Here is a 21192-nt window from a genome sequence, read left to right as displayed (position 1 = left end):
AGAGAGAGAGAGCGAGAGAGAGAGACGGAGACAGAGACAGACGACAGACAGACAGACAGACAGACGACAGACAGACAGACAGACAGACAGACAGACAGACAGACAGACAGACAGACAGACAGACAGACAAACAGACAGACAGACAGACAGACAGACAGACAGACGGGCAGGCAGACAGCAGACAGACCGACAGACAGACAGACAGATATTTCATAGTTCATTTTTTCATCGTTAACAAAATCCTCAACAAATGACAAACCATCACGCTTTTCCGTCACGTCTTTTACGTGTTTACAAAGTAAGTTCTGCAGCTTCGCAAAGATGTCCTCCGAACAAAGGACAGGGCAGACCACTTTGTGAGCACACATGAACTCCAATTCATAATATATGGCACATGCAGCATGCATCGCACAAGCAAGTGCACATGACGGCAAGGCTTTTATGCGATCACTGAACACATGAGGAATTCTTCCACTTCTTCCTTCCACATTCCTCCCCATTTGTCAAGTTTGTTCTCCTTTTATGACCCTCCCTCCTCTCCCCAACACCATATACATATCCCCTCCTCCCCCTCCCTCCCTCCGCGAACGCCATGTAACTATAGTTATATATATGTGTCTCGTCAGCCTCTTCCCCCCGCCCGAACGCCATGTAACTATGTGTCTCGTGACACAGCCTCTTCCCTCCCCCCGCCCGAACGCCATGTATGTGTCTCGTGACACAGCCTCCCCCCCTCCCCAGTGACCACGCCGGTGTCCCGTGACTCCCCCACCCTCCCCCTCATTACCCATACAGTCACCAGCCGGCACCCTCAGCGCGGCCGGCTCGGTTCAACCCTTCCCCGAACTCAGGCGGTCATGTGCCGACCGCGGCACTGTGTCCCGGTCCAGACCACTCCTTGTTCGCGGCACATTCAAATGGAGTCGGCCGGCGCCGGTAGCGGCGGGGGTGGCTGAGAGATAGGATCGGGACGCGCCCGACGACAGACCGAACCCGGGCCAGGGTGGGCCGGGGGGAGGAGGGGGGGGCGCTGTCACAGAGCTGTCAGATCCGGCAGCGACTCTCAGAGGACTTGTCAGGACCGGGGGAGACTGTCATAGACGCTGTCCTATCCAGTCGAGAGACTGACCGAATGTCAGAGACAGCAGACACTATGGGCCTGTTCCAGTCGCACTTCCTAAACACCTCTAAACTCCTCCAAGAGCAAGATAGAGGAGGTTGGAGCAGGGCCCTCCTTGGCTTTGTAGGGGCTAGTGCTGCCACTGGAACAGGGAAGCAATCTTGGAGGAGTTTCGAGGTGTTAGGAAGTGCGACTGGAACAGACCCTATAAAACCAACTGTAAAAAACAGCGGAGGCTGATCAAATGTCAGAAACAGCAGAGACTTAGCAGAGACTGACTGTCAGAAACAGAGACTGAACGACTGTCAGAGACAGCAGAAACTTACCGACAGCCCAGGTGTTATGAGGCGTAGACAGGGAAAATGTGATTGCCTTAGAGACAACCATGAATAATAGGTACTGTCAACGAGTATGCAGGGGACTGTTCGATATGTTGTCCCGGTGTGTTGGAGCAACCATGTCGGGGCGAGGTGTCAGGATGTCTGTTGGAATCCGACAGGGATTCAAACCAACCTCCGTATTTACCTCCTAGATACCTCCGTCACCTCAAGGCTCTATCTCCCAGCTGTGATCAAATGTGACCCGTAAACAGCCACTACGACAGCAGTCACTGTCAAATCAAGCTCTTACCCATCCTCTGGTACAGCCTTGCTCTAGCTATTCCCTATGCTAAGCTCAGTCTAACATTAGACATGAGCTCAGCTTACGATCGGTTTGCTCTGGCTGTCTCCGGTTTCAACTTCCTCCCGCTGCCTCTATTGTCTTGGTTAGCGCTGGGTAGCTCAGATGGGCCAGCCCGCAGTGACATCTCCCCTAATCAGAATCCCCCCTCACTCAGCGCCATCCCACCGCTGCACAGTGGACAGCCCTGCCCATTTCCAGCCTCCCATCCCCTCCCCTCCCGCCCCCCCTGCCGGCCACTGCAGGTCACATGACCTGCACCACAGGACAGGTCACGTGGTCCAGCCGCCGTCCAGCCGAGCGGGGCACGTGACCGCCGCAGCCGCCGGCGGCTCTGGTCACGTGACCGGGCGGTGAGGTGATATAGGCGGCGTCCGGCGGTCGGGCGGGCAGTCGCACCGGAGTAGCGTCTCGTGAGGAGAGGGGAGGCGGAGGCTTCAGCGCCACCCACCAGCTGGTCTGTGTGGAGAACTGTGGCTGGTCTCATCTGAGAACCACAGCCGGACTCCGCTGAGAACCACAGCTGGTCTGTGGATTCACCGGCCAGTCTGACCAACAAGATCAACAAACTCGTACATACGCCGAACGCCACCTGAAAAATACTCAACACAGGCTGTGGCACTGCCTCACTCCGCTCAACTCACGTTCGACTCCAGTTTGACTCAAGACTCCATCTCGACTCAAGTTTGACTCAAGACTCCATCTCGACTCCAGTTTGAATCCAGGTTGACTTTTTGAGACGTTTCAAGACTCTGAGGAACTCTACCAGTTGACTATCCTACTCCGAAGATCGTCTCTGTGAATACGCCCACCGACTCGCAACAACCCGAGTCATCATGCACCCGAGTCACTCGTGCTCGGCTGAACTGCGGCGACTGGGCGACTCCACCGAGTCAGGGATCTCCGGCAGCTCGTGGCTGAGTCAGTTGTCACTGGCGTCGACTCCGAGTCAGAGTTCAGGCTGTGCGAGTCTGCCGGCCGACCTCAGGAGAGAGTCGGCTCTCACCAGGACTGACTCTGCGCTCTTCCTGTCGCCTTTTCTGCCGGTGAGTCAAACTCCCGAGTGGAGCGAGTGGGAGGGTGAGGTCACCTTTTCTGCCGGTGAGTCAAACTCCCGAGTGGAGTGAGTGGGAGGGTGAGTGTTGAGTTGACGAGCTCAGGCTAGAAGCGACTGAAAGTAGAGGTGGTTAATGCGAAATTGTCAGCTATTTCGGCAGATTAGTGATGAGACGTAACGAATAGAAAGAACTGTACGAGCGGTGTTAGATTGCGATAAATCCGAACCAAAGGATGACTCGCGTTTTGTGTGCTTCAAGAGCTAATCCAAAAGTGATACATTCCTGTTTATGGAAACGTTTCATTGACTGGGTGGCCTGTCTAAACTAGTTGGAACTTTGAACCGTCTGGGGGGAGGGGGGGGGGGGCGCACAGCATCGGCTGCCTAACTGAAAGTCAAACAGTTCGTCGAAAAGAAGTGATGTGTTGCGACCACCCCAGCTGACCCCATTTCTCTTCCGTTTCAGTACGTCGAGATCCCGCCGGAGAGGGGTCTCCAGAAGTACAGGTCCATTCTGCGTCTGGCCGCGAGAAAGGCCCGCAAAAACCTGCTGAAACAGAACACGCACCAGTGTACGATTCCTGAGGAGTATCGCGAGCAGCTCAAACAGATCTACGTCTATTGAGAGCTACCAGAGCTACTGGGAGCTACTGGGAGCTACTGAGAGCTACTGGGAGGTGCCGGGAGCTACTGAGAGCTACTAGAGCTACTGAGAGGTGCCGGGAGCTACTGGGAGCTGCTGAGAGCTACTAGAGCTACTGAGAGGTGCCGGGAGCTATTGGGAGCTACTGAGAGCTACTGAGAGCTACTGGGAGCTACTGGGAGCTACTGAGAGCTACTGAGAGCTACTGGGAGGTACTGGGAGCTGCTGGGAGCTACTGAGAGCTACTGGGAGCTGTCGAGAGCTGTTTGAAGCCTCCGTGAGCTACTGAGAGGTGCCGGTGATTGTCAGTGACTGTCGGCAGTCACCAGTAACTTCAGCGGCGGTCAGTGGTTGTCAACGGCAGTCAGCAGCTGTTAGCAGCTGCTAGCAGCTGCCAGTGACTGTCAATGGCTGTAAACGACTGCCACCACCTCTCAGTGACTGTTGGAAGCAGCAGGCAGTGACTGCCTGCCAGACGCTGTCAACATCTGATAGTGACGGGCATCACCTGCTAACAGCTGTCAGTAGCTGCTGTCAGCGTCTGTCAGCGTCTGCCAGCAGCTGCTTGCGGCTGCCTGCGACTGCCAGCAGCTGCTAGTGAATGCCAGCGTCTGCCGGTAGCAGACAGAAGCTGCCGGCAGCTGCTGTCAGCGTCTGTCGGTGTCTGTCAGTAGCTGTCAGCTGCTGTCAGCGTCTGTCAGCTGCTGTCAGCGTCTGTCGTGTTCTGTGTGCCATCTAGTCCGTGCCGACGAATGATTTCGTTGCAATGATACTCCAACCTGCGTGTACAACTCGAATGTAAGCCACTGTTACGTAAATATATGTGTAGAAAGGTGCAGAAAAGGCAGCCCTAGCACGGGTACCAAGTGTAACAATTGATCTGGTTTGTTGCGGATAATAAAGGTTGTGTTTCGTACTTTCGGACTCCATTGAGAGATGGTTTTGTTTCGCATTGGTTGGCAGGACTAGTGGTGGTGCAGAGTTTCTCGAACTCCCACAGCTGTGAATGGATGAGTGGGTGGACAATAAATAGTCAGCAGTTACGGCACGAGAACACCGCGGAAGAAAGGTTTAGGTCATGGACATAGGCCTGCCTTCTCATGTAGGGTTTAGGGCGTCTATCTTGGTTATTATCTAGGCTATTTCAAAATATTAGCGCAGCAAAGAGTGCTTTACTAGGTCTAGATCAACGCCTTCATGAAATTTCGCATACAGATTGGAACCGATAAAAAGCCAACGCATGGCCTGATTTGAATTATTCTACCAACGGCCTGGTATCATTACAAGCATTGTGGTCATTCTTGAAAGAAGCTCTTGCTCATTCAGTGGCCAACCGGCTGAAAATCCGATGACAACAACATAACTTTAAAACTTAATGAAATACATAACTTTCTGGTGAAGTAGCTACAGGAAAATAAATGAACTTAAGCTCATCTGCCAAGCTAAGACTTACAATTGAGTTGGGTAACAGTATGTATCCATTTTCAATGTTTTATGCCTCAAAGCGTGACCTAGACCATAAAGGTAATCATGATCCACTCACGCATATTGGCTCTAGGTACGAACATAATCTTTGTAACAAACCGACTTTATTTGTCATCCCGATATCAAAGGAAGGGGGCGGCACAAAAAGAAACAGCAACAATAAAGCAATGGTTGAGATATCGTGGACATTGCCATGGCTCCTTTGGTTGCGTTGAGTAATTTTGAATTTTTCCAAGTATTATGCTGCGTCAATTCTACTTAATCTAACAAAATGTTACAATATTTCTGTTGCAGTTTTTGTTTGACTACACGCCGCCTTAGTTCAAAATCAATTGTAGGATAACATTCAAATAATCAGATAACAATGACTATTTAGCATAACAGTACAATATCCTAACATTAGCTACAATAGTAAATACTTATTTCGGTCAGAATAAATATTAGTCGGCTAGCGGCGTTGCTGAAAGCTTTTTCCAATTAAATATATATCAAATAATCTGAGGCAACTTTTCAATAACTAACTGCTATCAAAACTAATAAAAACGCGAACCAAAGATGTTTTCCTTCTTCTCCCGTGCTCCTAAAGTTCCCCCCCTAAAAAGCTACCGAGTTCCTAGCGTTCCTGATTGCACCACCCCATGACTTTCTCTGCCGCCCCTTCATGGAACCACCCCTCCGAGCCGACACACACCGGTCTCCCCGCCTCCGATGCAGATGGGTAACTGTGTTCCGCCATTTCAACCCCCCGGTGAACCGTTAGGCTCGGTCCACACCGTACCTTACAACACCGGTGCTCCGGTAAGGGGTCCATTCGGAACGCAAAACAGCGAGCGACATGCATGAGATTCGATGTAGATCGAGCTTTAACGGCGCTGAGAGATGTATCATGGGGTCTCGATGTGGGGGTGGGGATGGGGAGGGGTTCCGTGGAATACAGCACCGTTACTCGGGGGGGTCATGTGACTGGTGGGGGAGGGGGGGGCTCGTGGTTGAAGGTCAAACAGGCTCGGGAATCGTGTCATAGCGCCTCGTTTGGTAGGGGGGGGGGGGGTGTTTTGGCGGACGAACGTCCATGTGGTTGACTCTAATAAGAGGGAAGGGCTAGATTACTTTCTGAGTTCTGACATAGGTTTGTATGTCCCATGTGCAGCAAATAACGTTTTTGCCCTTTTAGAGACCACCATATTCGATCATTCTTTTGTTTTTTAATGCAATGCGTTCCATTCCATTTTCAGACTTCAATTAACCCTAACTCAATTATCCCTCAATTAACCCGCGCCCCGCTGGGCTATTCAGCCATACGCGCCCTGCTGGGGGGGGGGGGCAGATTCTGCCCCCCCCCCCTGTCTAACTTCCGAACCGATGGTCGTAGAAAGACGGGGAAAACGGCAATCGAAAGCTCTCAACAAGGCGGATCTTAAGAGCCCATTTTTTTTGCTTAAGTAGGTCAGAGGTCAGGTCAAGGTCAGGTCAAGGGTACAAAATGCAAGTTTCTACAGTATCGGCCTTGCACCGTAGTTGCCGAAGAATGGACTGAGACTGATTGCCCAAAACGTGTTCTTAGACTACCAAGACAATATTCGTTGCACACAATGTCATTCAAAGGTCAAGGTCAAGGTCAGGTCAGGTCAGGTCAGGTCACCAAAAACAAAATATAGAAAAGGGCATGTGCGACACATGTTTTATGGGTCATTTTACTCATGGAATTCAATAGGCACACTCAATAAGTGATATGGACCACCTCTGGATGAATTTCAGGTCGAGGTCAGGTCAAGGTCAGGTCAAGTGAGGTCAAATTTTGAAATTGGTTGTTAAGGCCTAAAAAGGTGTCTATCCGATGCAGTTTTTTCACGGCGAATCGAATGGTGCTATTTTTATTTCCGTACGAGGTCTAGAACTTCCAAAAATATCATTTTTCAAAATTTTTGTGTGTCGTGACGTCATAAAATTTTGAATAACTCCCACATTTTCGAACCGAATCTTCTAAAAATTGGTATGTAGGTGCACATAGACCACTTCTTTGACATATATTCCGGTTTTTTCGATAAACTCAAAATTTTGGATTTTATAAATATTTTCCCAAAAAAGTCAGTTTTTTGGAAAAATTTTGGCCAAAATCCAAAATTTTCAAAAAACCGAGATAACCATTTGATAGACAAAGTAGAATCACTTATAAACTTTTTTGTTACGTCTTGATTCCTTTAAAAATGAAGAAGTTAGCGGCGTTTGAAATTTTGCCGTTTTTTAGGCGAAAATGGCGAACATGACGTCACTAAAACGTCAATTTCTCAAAAATTTTCCGACGGATTTCGCTCAAATTTTCAGGGAACGTGTCAAATTGATGTATGATAAGGTACTGAAAGTTTGACGTCGCTGGCGTAACGCGTTTAGAAGTTATTGGCGAAAAACGGGAGGGGGGGCAGATTCTGCCCCCCCCCCAGCGGGGCGCGGGTTAACCCCGTTCTATGGGGGAGGGGGGAGACAGAATCTGTCCCTTCCGTTTTTTTTCCCAAAAGCTTCAAAGCGCATAACCCCAGGAATGGCTGTGGGGGGGGGGACGTTTAATGCCCCCACTTTTTCGCAGCGCATGGCTGAACCATAGCGCATCACGGAGTTTTTGGGATGCAATCGTCGAAGTCCCGAGAGTTAAACAGTCGCGCAAACAGTCTCCTAAACGACATGTGCGACATTGGAATCATTTGTATAGATGTTTGTATTTCCCTCGTAATAATATAGAGGACAATTTAACCCGCGCCCCAGTGGCGGTCTCAGCCAACTTCGCCCTAGTTGGGGGGGGGGGGGGGGGCATATGTTACCACCCACCTCTAAATCAAAAATTAAGAGGACTAGAAAGACGCGGTAAAAAGCAGTCGATAGCTCTCAATGCGTACGTTTGAAAGTACATCAGTCATTTTTCACCTTAGAGCAATATTGGGGTCACCAGAGGTCATCAAAGTCAAAGTTTGCCAATTGTCATTATATTTTTCAGAAAACATGCCGCTATCTCAGGAACTATGGTAGCTAGAAAAACGCATGGAAAAGCAATCGATAGCTTTTGAACTCTTCTTTTGAAAAGGTCCTATCAATATTGACCTCAGGTCAATGGTGTAGCCTCCAGAGGGCAAAAACTCCAAAAATAGCTGTTTTTACGAAAAGTGTTTTTCGGCAATAACTTTCGACTACAAAAAGCCACGACATTTCTATTGCCAGAATCGTGTTCCCCTCGCCGAGACGCATCGAATGAACTATAATTTGACCACCTTGAAAGGTCAACTTGAAAATTTGACCTCAGGTCAAGGTCATGACCTGACCGGAAAAGGTCATGCTGCATATCAGTCGATACGTCTTGGCAAGGCAAACACAATGAGACCATCCCCAGCGTTCTATCTCTTTCCAATCGCGAGTTATTGGCAAAAATCTGTTTGTAGCCTCAAATGACCTCGGATGACCTTTCTAGAGGCTATCAACAAAAATGACACCTAGGTCATCACGGGTGGTCCAAATCATTGTGATTCTGAAATATGTGGACTGTTCCTATGCGTACACACGGATCTAGAGGCATTTTCATTTTTCTCCATTGACTTGTAATGGAAAGGTCACGCCACTGACCTGACCTTAGGTCACGGATATAAAAAATCCGAGATATACAAATTGTAGGCGCCCATAACAGCATGCAATCCACAAAGTTTAAAACCTGTCTGACAAACACTGCAGGCTGGCCATGATTGCAAACTTTTTTAGGCTTGGTCAGTTAACTTGACCTGGTGACCTGACCTGACATGACATGGGGTCAAAAATTTCACACATTGTCCAAAATTGATGTACCAAAGGCTACTTCAAGCGGCGCGGCGCTACGTGCCGTGGTTTTTTATTCACACGTAAAAAACGCGATAGGGTGGTAACATATGCCCCCCCATCACTACTGGGGCGAAGGTTAATATAGAACTCCTCGTTTTTTTCAGAATTACTCGGGTAAAGAGCAGTGGATTGCGACAGAGCTTTCAGTAGGTATATCCTCGAACTTCTCAATTTCACACCAACCCCTGGAATTTCATGACGTTGATTTCAGCTCCCCTTGACCCCTGGCCTCTTCCTTGACATCAGACTAGGTCGGGTCACATTATCGCTCCAGACTTGTTGCGTTTAGAAACGTGCCAACATGCGAAATAATATCAGTCCCATGCAGTGTGGTGGGTGGTAAGGTTGGGTCAAGGTAATTTGATTCCGATAATCGATACTCGATAGCCTTTTTTTAGTTTCACACGTCTAGATGGTAGTTTGTGGAGCTGATTTAGAATTTAGCAGTTAACACCCATTTGTACATTACGGAAGTAGGTTTGGCGCATGTAACAAAGCTTTCAGTGATGATTGACATCTACTAGGTATGGAATATTGATGACCGGCAGGACCCCTATAGCCTGACCTGACCCGATCCACCCCAAATGCATGAATCCATCATCTTTGATCAAAGCTAACGCGTAACGTATTTGTATTTGACCACAGCAGACACTCCACAGACTATTCGTGGCTATTACGTGTCCTTAGTCAGATGGTAAGTAAAAGGGGTCATAAATGTCACGGTAAAAGACAGGTTAAAGTGAAACTCGCATACAGTCACACACACACATCCTCACACACACAGACAAACGCCCCATCACTCTATCGCCGGAAAAATTGTCTGGCGGCTCTTTTAAAACCCACCGGACCTAGTTGTACAACACACTCAGGGATCGAGTTTAAAAGGTGCGCCGCGCGATATTCAAATGAACGCTGTCCGGCTGCCGTACGCGTGGCTGGCTGACGCAGGCGACGGTCCTGTCGAGTCACCCGGTCACCATCCCGTGTCTCGCCATGGGTGCGCAACAGCTCGAGAAGGTCGCCAGGCTCTCGATGCAAGAGGGCCTTGTGGGCGGCGATTGCGGTCTGCGCGCTGCACATCTGACGGCGTGAGCAGGCGCAGGTCATCCCGCGCGCGAGATACATGATCGAACTTTTTGAGTCCCGTCAGAATTCGAACGGTGAAATTTACCACTTTCATCAGCCTCCGATCATTCAACTCCGAACCATTTCCATAAACAGCGATACAATACCTCACGCGCGAGATGACCAGCCCCTGCACAATGGTGAACATCACGTGCCGCGGGAGGAAGTGCCTCAGGTGGCGGAGACCCAGCATGCCTATGCACTTCTGAACCACGTCAGTGACGTGAACGTCCCAGCTGAGGTGACGGTCGAAAATCACACCAAGGTTTTTAACGTGGGGGCTCTCCTGCAGGGTCTCCCCACCGACCCGCACGCTGACAGGTGGTAGGTTGCGGGTATTCTGCCGGGTGCCTAGCAGAAGGATTTCTGTTTTGGACGCGTTGAGCTTAAGGCCGTGTGCATGGAACCACGATGCAAGAGAAGAGAGGGTGGACTCCATGCGTAGGATGAGGTCAGGAAGGTTGCGTTTGACATCGGATAGAAGGATTTGGGTGTCGTCAGCGTACTGGGTCACATGAGCGTCCGGCGCGTGTAGGCTGAGGTCATTGGCAAAGATGGTAAACAACAAAGGACCAAGGGCGGATCCCTGGAACACTCCCATGGTATTTGGGAGGGGTTTGGATACTACCTTGGGGCCGGAAGACGAGGATATGCTAACAGACTGAGTATGGCCAGAAAGATAGGATGAAAACCAGGTCGGGTCGATGCCATAGAGCTGAAGTTTGGATAGGAGCAGGTCGTGAGGGATCACATCGAAACACTTCAAGGTCAAGAAGGCATAACAAAGAGAGATGACCACGGTCCATATTGGAAAAGATACGGTTAGTGACGGACAGGAGTGCAGTTTCAGTGGAATGGTGGCGGCGGAAACCATGTTGGGATTGGGAGAGGAGGCAGTTGTCGGTCAGGTAAGCAAACAGCTGTCGCTGTACCAGACGTTCAACCGCTTTGGCCATGATAGGAATAATGGAAATAGGACGGTAGTTTGAAGGTAGGGTCGGGTCACCTGACTTGAAAATAGGATGAACCAGGGAGTGCTTCCAGGGATCGGGAAAGTCACTGGTGGTGAGACAGGTATTGACAATGTGGAGGAGGATGGGGCCGATGGCGTCAAAACTGAGGAGAAGGATACGGATACAGATGCCATCAGACCCGCACGCACCGGAACGCTTCATGGAGAACACTACCTCCGTAAACGTAAAAAACGTAGGCATACAATGCGCAATCAGCACCCCGAAAAACGCTATGACAATCTTCCTTTACGATGTTCTAGCAATCCACGAGTTTCCACACCTCTGGGTCACTGACCTGACCTGGAAAATCTACCAATGACGAGCCTATTGAGTATCTTCGGATCCCACTAGTCACAGGCAACACGTTCGTTTTTCGTTTCTGCGAAGATGTAGTACCGGGGAGGGAAGGGAAAAAAGGGAGGTAAACCTACGGACCCCCCCCCCCTTTCGTTAGACGCTGTAAATTACCAAAACCGGCAAGGGTTACCCCGGGGTAACTGCCATTGAACCCATTCATCCACACAAAGAGGCACATTCGGCCGACACCCAGGACCTGTACACCGTACACTGTTCAACGAGCACCCTGTTCCTGTTCAACGAGCACCCTGTTCCTATTCAACGTCCACCTGTTCCTGTTCAACGAGCACCCTGTCCCGGACTGGGAGCCAGTCACGACAGTGGCGACACCTAGACGGCGGTGTTCATGGTCCCCAACTCCGCACAGGGCAGCGATCAGCTGACGAACCGGCCCGGGTGCAGCGATACTAGTGACATCTTTGGACAGGTGCTGACATTAACCCCCGCCGGCCGAGGGGGGGGGGCGGGTGCCGCCCCCCCCCCCCCATAGGGTTTTTTTCGCGATAGCTCCGAACACGCTGGCGATAGAGAGCTGAAACTTGGCATACCTGACCTTTGATCCAAGCGGCATCTTTTGACACCAACCACATTTTTGGGTCAGGTCAGGTCACTGACCTATGACGCAAGGGCGGCGCCACCGTGGGGGCAGTGGGGGCACACTGCCCCCACTGGCAGGAGGCCGTGGGGGCAAGACTATGTTTTTGCCCCCACAAAATTTGGCTGATGTTGAAATGGAAACAGAAGACCGGTGCAACATTCATGATAGGCGGTTATAATAGCACGCCTGTTTTTGACGGTCCCCGTATCAAGTACATCAGCAGAACGCTCGTTCTCGGACCGTCTGTCGCATATCTCCTACTCCCACTCATTCTCCTACTCATTTTCATTCACCAGGATGCTGCCCTCGAGCTTGACCTCGAGGAGGTTGAGAGGCAGGTTGTCAAAATCGGCCAGAGAAGAGATCACCCTCTTTTAGGAACCCTTAGACTGAGACTGAGCTCACATAGGTATGACAAAATGTGATAGATGTGTGTCCGAGTTATCTGGAAATGTATTGGATCGCCCTAATGGAGCTTATTCTGGCATATCAATCGTGTGCGAGAGAATCGCACATATAGGTACGCACTCCGGGAAAAAAGAGAACTAGGTACTGATTATTGTTTTGAGAAATACACCATTTTACATCTCAACGAACAACATAACGTTTTCACAGGTTTGTGTCTCGCAATCTAATTTTATAGTTTTATTTGCTCGCGACCTTAGCCCGCCCGGGCCCGGGGGTAATCCCAACCATCGCAGCCCGGGGGTAACCCCCCCCCCCTCTGTCTAACTCCGTAAATAAGGCAGCTACGGAAACAAAAATGGTACCAAACGAAAGGTATCTACGCGAAGATTCTAAAGCAGCTAAAATTTTTGACCTCAGGTCAGTTTTTAAGGTTAAAAGTCAAGGTCAAAGGCAAAAACCGGCACTTTTGTAGTGGTCTCAAAGTGCGTGTTCCAGGGGACGGCATGGTGCATAAGACCGGCTAAAATGGATTTTAAACGAAAGAAGAGAGTCTGGGGATTCCGACGATGTGCATAACATTCAAATTCAAGGTCATGGTCATGATCAAAATTGACCACAAACTTTGCACTTTTTCTTATATCTTGTATACTAAATTCCGAGATGTTTTGAAATGTTTTGAAGCTTAGCGGGTCCCTATTTGTGCTTTAGCTTACCATACAATGCTGCTACAAGGTCAAAGTCACAAGAGAGTATCCTTGCTCGACTAGGCTATTTCACTTATTCAAGTCAGGAATACCTAATAATTAGACATGTTTTGCCATCCTATCCTGAGGCTTCAAATTAATGCTTAGAGCAAAATGAATGCCATAATCGTGATCAGCGGCTACTAAATCATCACAAACGACCTTTTATGTGTCAAAGTCAACCAAAGGTCATTCGAGGTCACATGAGGTCAACATAAAACTTGACCTTTTCCAAACAATATACATGTCATTCGACATGTCTCGACGAGACGAATGCGAAAGTACCGCTGCCGTAGCTCTAGGACCATTTTTGTTGAAGTTATTTGCGAAAAAAAACTAAAGCCCCAGCTTAAGGTCGTTGACCTGACCTCTGACCTCAGGTCACCAAAGTTACTTAAGTATTTTTTCCTAGGTCAAATGCTACACAACCGTGCTCGTAATTTGTCTTATCTCTAAAACTCTATTTTTGGCAGCTGGTGGAAGTTCACGTCTGTGACACCGAAGTTTGCCGTGCAGGAGTTTTGAAAAATCGGCCCTGAGATGTTATCAAGAAGGCTAGGTCCTTTTTTTCTATCAGCATTTCTAACAGCCAGTTTCCTCTTTCTATCCCTAAGCGTTCATGAGGTATCGCAAATATTCGCCTAAGGGGAGGCGAAAAACGCCCCCCGCCCCCTTCCGGGTCCTCGAGGGTTAGTGGTTAAGCTCAATACGTATGCATGACACCTGAAGCCAAAATAATTTTGAATGGCAGAGTCTAGGGGCAAGGAAGGTGCTCATGGATATTGCAGATCGAGGTATCAGACAACAGTCTGGTCACCTCAAGCTTGCCCCCACTGGCGAAAATTCGTGGCGCCGCCACTGCTATGACGTCATAAGCACGGTCTTCAGATGTCGCAACTTCGCAACGCCCTCACTGCCAGAGGAGATGTCACAGGGAAATGAAACTTGCAGGATCTAGTATCCATTATGAGTCTCACAACTTGTATATCTCGGATTTTTCCTAAAAGCCATATGAGGTCAGGTCATTTTCGTGACCTCACCATTATAAGTCAATGGGGAAAAATGGAAAACTGCTATTCTGGCGCCGGGAACGATCTGCAACTATCTCAAGCACACAGAATCTTGATTTGGTGCACTCCTTGCAATGTTAGATGCGTCACTTTTGCAATGTTGACCTTGCGTGACGTCATTAATGACGTCATCAAGGTCATATTAGTGTGGCGCGCTAGCGCCAGTAATTTAGCTGCGGCGTGCCCTCCGGCCAGCCTGCCTTTGCGCCGCCGATCGCCGCCGCGCGCCATGTTTACAATTTTATCAAGAACGTTTGTTTTCCTCTTTTATATTATTGTAAATTCGTTATTATCGTCACTTCTGTTTTATAGATTTCAACCGTATTTGATATCTGTCCTTGCTTTAATTTGTTGTAATTTCTAGATTGACTTTTCGCCGTTTCCATATACTTGATTCGTTTTTGATTATGTAAAAAAGTGTTTTAATTTTTGGCTGTGTAGTTCCGCCCCCGTTGAGTTCCTGTTCGTTTTTTATCTTTATGGTTTTTGGCACGTGCTCTCAGTTCAAATATAAATTTAGTATTCGTACGCAGAGTGTCAGAGAGGCTGAGTATTTCGACGAGTTCCTAGTTTTATTTCTCACGTTTTTCTCCCAGTTTTAACCCATATCTAACCATCGTTTCGCTGTTTATTTCGTTCTTTCATTGTGGGTAATTTCCTTTCCTCCGAACACGCCCCTATTTACCCTGAGACCCACATTCTGGTGACCCCGACGTGATTTGAAGTGATGAGTTTAACCTGTTGATATATCCTGTGATTTTGTTGCCATTTTTTTTTTGCTTTTTGTTGCTAACCTTGACCTTGCCTACCTACTCGTCATGCCTCACTCTGACTGATGATGTGCTTGTGGCTGAGTCTCTGGCCCTGCCTTCTGCTGTTGGTGCTGTTTTCGCACCCGTGTGCAGCCTGACAAACCAGCTGTCTCGCACTTCCGCTGAGCAGCCTCCCGCCGTCAACCAGCACCAGCAGCAGGACGAGAGAGGCGACCAGCAATAAGCCGACACGACCCTGCTGCACAGGATGACGACCCTGCCGCGCAGGACGCAGCCGCCCCTCCTGGGGCCTCTGTCAAGCCGCACCTGGCAGGAGCTCCGCCGGTTGACTACCAGTTGACTGCCTCAGCTGCTGGGACACCAGTCAACGCCGTCACTGTGGACGTCACCGACCTGCACGCCATCGGAACCACAGATGAACGACCTGAAGACCGCCTCATTCTTCGAGTGCAGGAGACATCCTGACTCCTGACGACTGACGTTTGTTTCCTCATGTTGACCTTTCCATTATTTTCCTATCCTGGCCCGCTGTTGTTCCTTCCAGTGTATGTTCGTTGTTGCTGAGGTCTCTGTACCCCTTCTGGCTCATTTCCTGTCGTCTTGTGGCTGACTGTGCTTCCCACTTCCCAGACAATCCAGGTGCGTTCCTGGTCAACCAGTCCTGACCAGCCACCTCCAGTCCAGACTCTCCTGTGCCAGCGACCCCTCCATCTTGGAGCAGTTCCAGCCTGGAGAGACCTCGGACGCCTGCCCAATACCTGCCAGCCACCACATCGACACCGGCAGCTCGCCTCCAACATGCCTGCTCAAGATGACTGCCGCCTGTTCCAGCCTGCTCTACAACACGCGAACGACACTACCTGGACTCGGTGCTGCCCGCGCCGACCCAGACCGACGAGCTGCTGGTCACCACGCCGCCACCGGGCGCCGAGCCGCTCGCCGTCGAGTCGCTCGCCGCCGTGCTGCACCCGGCCGCCGGGTCGCTGGCGACCGCCGCGCACCGGACGTCGATCCGCTCGCCGCCTCGCCGGTCCCGGCCGCCGGGTCACTGGCGACCACCGCGCAGGCCCGCTTTTGTGAATTGTGATGTGATGTGATGCGCTCCGCGACTAAGAGGGGGAGCAGTGTGGCGCGCTAGCGCCAGTAATTTAGCTGCGGCGTGCCCTCCGGCCAGCCTGCCTTTGCGCCGCCGATCGCCGCCGCGCGCCATGTTTACAATTTTATCAAGAACGTTTGTTTTCCTCTTTTATATTATTGTAAATTCGTTATTATCGTCACTTCTGTTTTATAGATTTCAACCGTATTTGATATCTGTCCTTGCTTTAATTTGTTGTAATTTCTAGATTGACTTTTCGCCGTTTCCATATACTTGATTCGTTTTTGATTATGTAAAAAAGTGTTTTAATTTTTGGCTGTGTAGTTCCGCCCCCGTTGAGTTCCTGTTCGTTTTTTATCTTTATGGTTTTTGGCACGTGCTCTCAGTTCAAATATAAATTTAGTATTCGTACGCAGAGTGTCAGAGAGGCTGAGTATTTCGACGAGTTCCTAGTTTTATTTCTCACGTTTTTCTCCCAGTTTTAACCCATATCTAACCATCGTTTCGCTGTTTATTTCGTTCTTTCATTGTGGGTAATTTCCTTTCCTCCGAACACGCCCCTATTTACCCTGAGACCCACATTAGTTTTTCGTCAATAACTCTTGATCAAATTGAGCTAGCGAGTCGGGAAAGCCACCAATGGACTCAGGAAGACCTGCCGAATCGAATGATATGCGACATGGCCTCTTTCGACCAACTTCGTGACCTGGGGGTGCTGACCTGACCTTGACCTGAGGTCAACACCCCAAGTTGACCTGACCCGGACAAAAAGTGTATCATTCGACGCGCCTGAGCGAGGCGAACACGATGCTGCCAAAATCGCGGCTCTGCGGCCGTTTTTTGCGAAGTTATTCACCAAAAACTGAACCGTACCTTTTGGCACTTGACCTGACCTCAGAGGTCACCGGTTGACCTAGGACCTTAAAATCGGATACAAATCTCTGCGTATGTAGAAAACCAATAGGTCCGGCGAGGGGTCAGGCAGGGACACATCCCAGTCATTATCATTAACGTACTTTGGGAATATTAAATGGTTTTCAAGGAGAAAAATCACACAAGCGTTCTGGTAGGTGAAGGCATCACACAGTGGCAATTACATATGTGAACAGCAAACAGGTGTTCAGCCTTCGAAACACTTCGTACAGTAGGTCTACAAAATAAGTCCTACCCTATGCGGGCAGGTGGGGCCTGAGAAGTGCTCAGGTGCTAACTGCCCACTGATGACCCGCATACGGCGGTGACTTATTTTGTAGACCTACTGACGTACGGCTTTTAGACATCCTTTAGAACAGTTACAGCTTTTCTCATAGCAAGAACACAAAATAACGAAAATAAACGCTTGACGCATTGTCAGTGAAAACAAAAAGAAGAAAAATTGACAGGAGACAAATGACAATGAAGGCAGAAAACATAAAATTATTGGTTTCTTACCACAAATTATGAACTGCAAACAGTCACTTTTCCTCTCTTCTTGAATCCCGTTTCTCAGCTTAGCATTTAATGTCTCTCGACATTTGTCGATCACGGTTCCTAACTACTAATACTCAATGCTTTCCGTTAACCCTCGCCCGCACATGGGGGGGGGGGGGGTGGTTGCCACCCCAGGTAGTCTTTCTGCTCTGCACTCAACATTTTTAGAGCTAGAAGGCTGATTTTTCGTATAGCTGCTCCTCTATCCTTTCTTGATGTCCACTGAAAATTTCAAGTTTCTGTGATTTTTGGTTTCGGAGATATGACCTTGTTTGTCAGGTCATGTCATGACCCAAATGGCCAATTCTCAACATATTGCGTTTGCCATGGGCCTTATGAGCTTTTGACACCCTGATTTCGGCCTTTTTTGCCAGTCTTACCTCCCACCTATCATGGAACATGTTGTTCGACGATGTACAGGGGTCAAGGTCAGGGCCAAGGTCAACCTAGGTCATCTAAGATAATTGCGTTTTAGGCAAGCTGAATTTACTTTTTTGAAGTGTTTTGACTGCATTTTTGGTAAAAGCTTCTCAGATCATGATTTCATGTAATATGGACCCAAAAACAATCGGTGCACACATCAGTATACACACAGTCACACACAGACATACAAACACATATAATTGACCTTGACCTAACTTGACCTGAAATAACCTCAGCAGCAAAATTCTGGTCGGGTAGTGTGACAAAGAGGTTCTAGCTGGCTTGGCACCAGAAAACAGCATCGTCATCGGTATTTGATAAGCAGCACACTTGATATCCAACGGTGACCCAAAACAGCAACATTTTTTAGTTTGACCTGACCTGGAAGGTCAATGACTGACCTGAGAAGGTAAAACTGGGTATCATTGGATTCGTCTCTTCCTAAAGAATCTTTTTGGTCTTTACCGCTAAGCTCTATCTCCAACAGGAACGAAATGGCGCGGGGGGGGGGGGTGGCAACCCCCCCCCCCATGTGCGTTCTAGGATGGGAAAATGGCATGTGCGGGCGAGGGTTAACATTATTCAGACTTTTAACCCGCGCCCCAGTGGCGGTCTCGGCCAACTTCGCCCTAGTGAGGGGGGGCATATGTTACCACCCACCTCTAACTCAAAAACTAAGAGGGCTAGAAAGACGCGGTAAAAAGCAGTCGATAGCCCTCAATGCGTCCGTTTGAAAGTATTTCGGTCATTTTTCACCTTAGAGCAATATTGGGGTCACCAGAGGTCATCAAAGGTCAAAATTTGCTAATTGTCATTATATTTTTCAGAAAACATGCCGCTATCTCATGAACTATGGTAGCTAGAAAAACGTATGGAAGAGCAATCAATAGCTTTTGAACTCTTCTTTTGAAAAAGTCATTATCAATATTGACCTCAGGTCAACGGTTTAGCCTCCAGAGGGCAAAAACTCCAAAAATAGCCGTTTTTACGAAAAGTGGTTTTCGACAATAACTTTCGACTACAAAAAGCCACGACATTTTTATTGCAAGAATCGTGTTCCCCTCGCCGAGACGCGTCGAATGAACTATAATTTGACCTTGAAAGGTCAACTTGAAAATTTGACCTCAGGTCAAGGTCATGACCTTACCGGAAAAGGTCATGTTGCATATCAGTCGATGCGTCTCAACAAGACAAACACAATGAGACCATCCCCAGCGTTCTATCTCTTTTTAATCGCGAGTTATTGGCAAAAAACTGTTTGTAGCCTCAAGTGACCTCGGATGACCTGTCTAGAGGCTATCAGCAAAAATGACACCTTGGTCATCACGAGTGGTCTAAATCATTGTGGTTCTGAAATATTTGGACTGTTCCGATGCGTACACACGGATCTAGAGGCATTTTCGTTTTTCTCCATTGACTTGTAATGGAAAGGTCACGCCACTGACCTGACCTTAGGTCACGGATATGAAAAATCCGAGATATACAAATTGTAGGCGCCCATAACAGCATGCAATCCACCAAGTTTGAAACCTTTCTGACAAACACTGCAGGCTGGACATGATTGCAAACTTTTTTTAGGCCTGGTCAGTTAACTTGACCTGGTGACCTGACCTGACATGACCTGGGGTCAAAAATTTCACACATTATCCAAAATTGATGTCCCAAAAGCTACCCCAAGCGGCGCGGCGCTACGCGCCGCGGTTTTTTATTCACACGCAAAAAACGCGACAGGGTGGTAACATATGCCCCCCCCCCCACTGGGGCGAAGGATAATCTAAACTGACCCCAAAGGCTGCCTGACCCACATAATCACAGTTGACATATAAAATGGACCATAAAACATGTATCACATGATATTTTTATATTGTGACCCTCAGCGACCTGACCTCTGTGACCTGACCTGGTATCAGTGACCTCAAATAGCAAAATATATCTTTGACGAACAATACACCATCGATGATTTTCAATGAAATGCATTTAACTCGATTTTGCAACGCATTCCTTGAAGGGTGCGTATTATTTAGGCCAGGGTTCATAATGTCCAGGGCACAATGTGTCCAGTGCTCGAATTGGCCAGTGCCTTGAATTGGTCAGTGTTCACATTGTCCAGGGATTACATGGTCCAAAAGTGGCCAACTGGCTGCAGATAGGGTAAATTCAAAGAGGCCAGGGTTCGTAATGTCCAGGGCACGATGTGTCCAGTGTTCAAAATGGCCAGGGTTCATAATGTCCAGGGCACGATGTGTCCAGTGTTCGAAATGGCCAGGGTTCATAATGTCCAGGACACGATGTGTCCAGTGTTCAAAATAGCCAGTGCCTTGAATGGGCCAGAGTTCATAGTGTCCAGGGATTACATAGTCAACCCAACCCAACCCAACCTAACCCAACCTAACCTAACCTAACCTAACCTAACCTAACCTAACCTAACCTAACCTAACCTAACCTAGGTGACGTCACGACCTGACGGGCGGCGGTCAGACCGCTCACGCTTTCTGCCTTATTTTGAAGGAACTAGCTTTTTCAGTGTTGCCAGAACCCGCAGTGATATTCGTTGGATGTCAGTGCATCGCTCTATTTCAGTTAGAAACCGTACGCTCCCGACATAGGCCGTAGAGTCGGTGTTGCGTTTTGAGGGTGACCCCGCTAGAATCGCCGCCATTACCGTCCCGCTGCTCGAGTGGACGGAAGTATGACGTCATACCTCCGGATTCAGAGCAGCTGATTGGCCGACCTGGCGTGACATCACCACAGCATCAGCTCACGACACTGCTGGGACACGGCCACGCGCGCACGCACGTCAGCCGGAACGGACGGTAGCGACACCTGTTGAGAAGGGATTGTAGCTGAACCTTGGCGGTCGTCAGCAGGAGCGGACGGTAGCGACACCTGCTGAGAGGTCGAGGAAGCTCAGCTACTGGTCACGGCTCCGCGATGGGAAAACCGAAGCGGAAAAATGTCAGCCCATTGCTCAAGGAGGCCGCAAAAACCAGGCGCACGGACGGAAATGAAGAGGACGATGTGGAGCTGTTAGAAGAGGACAGCACGACTGGGCCCGACACAGGAGATGGTGTGATCGCAGACCTGAAGAAATTCATCAGAGCTGAAAATCAAGACAGTCGGAAATGTATCACGGAAGAAATCAAACGATGTACTGAGGAGAGAATGACAGCACTGGAGAATTCCTTATCATTCGCCTTAACCGTCAATGAAACGCTGAGTAAACGTCTCGTAACAGTTGAAAAGCGGGCGGAGCAGGCTGAACAGGACTTTCT

At 49.0% G+C, this 21192-nt stretch overlaps 1 protein-coding gene across 1 annotated transcript; it reads left to right on the top strand.

The window, feature by feature from the left end:
* Window positions 1–2180: 2180 nt before the first annotated feature.
* On the top strand, window positions 2181–4414 carry LOC122375895. Its single transcript, XM_043355467.1, has 2 exons — window positions 2181–2847; window positions 3325–4414. The coding sequence occupies exons 1-2, from the start codon at window positions 2638–2640 to the stop codon at window positions 3481–3483; spliced, it is 369 nt and encodes a 122-aa protein (XP_043211402.1). The 5' UTR covers window positions 2181–2637; the 3' UTR covers window positions 3484–4414.
* Window positions 4415–21192: the final 16778 nt, after the last annotated feature.

This window comes from Amphibalanus amphitrite, unplaced genomic scaffold, assembly GCF_019059575.1.
Source record: "Amphibalanus amphitrite isolate SeventyFive unplaced genomic scaffold, NRLGWU_Aamphi_draft 001950F_arrow, whole genome shotgun sequence".
Classification (NCBI taxonomy): domain Eukaryota; kingdom Metazoa; phylum Arthropoda; class Thecostraca; order Balanomorpha; family Balanidae; genus Amphibalanus; species Amphibalanus amphitrite.
This window is presented reverse-complemented; position numbering and strand designations above follow the sequence as displayed.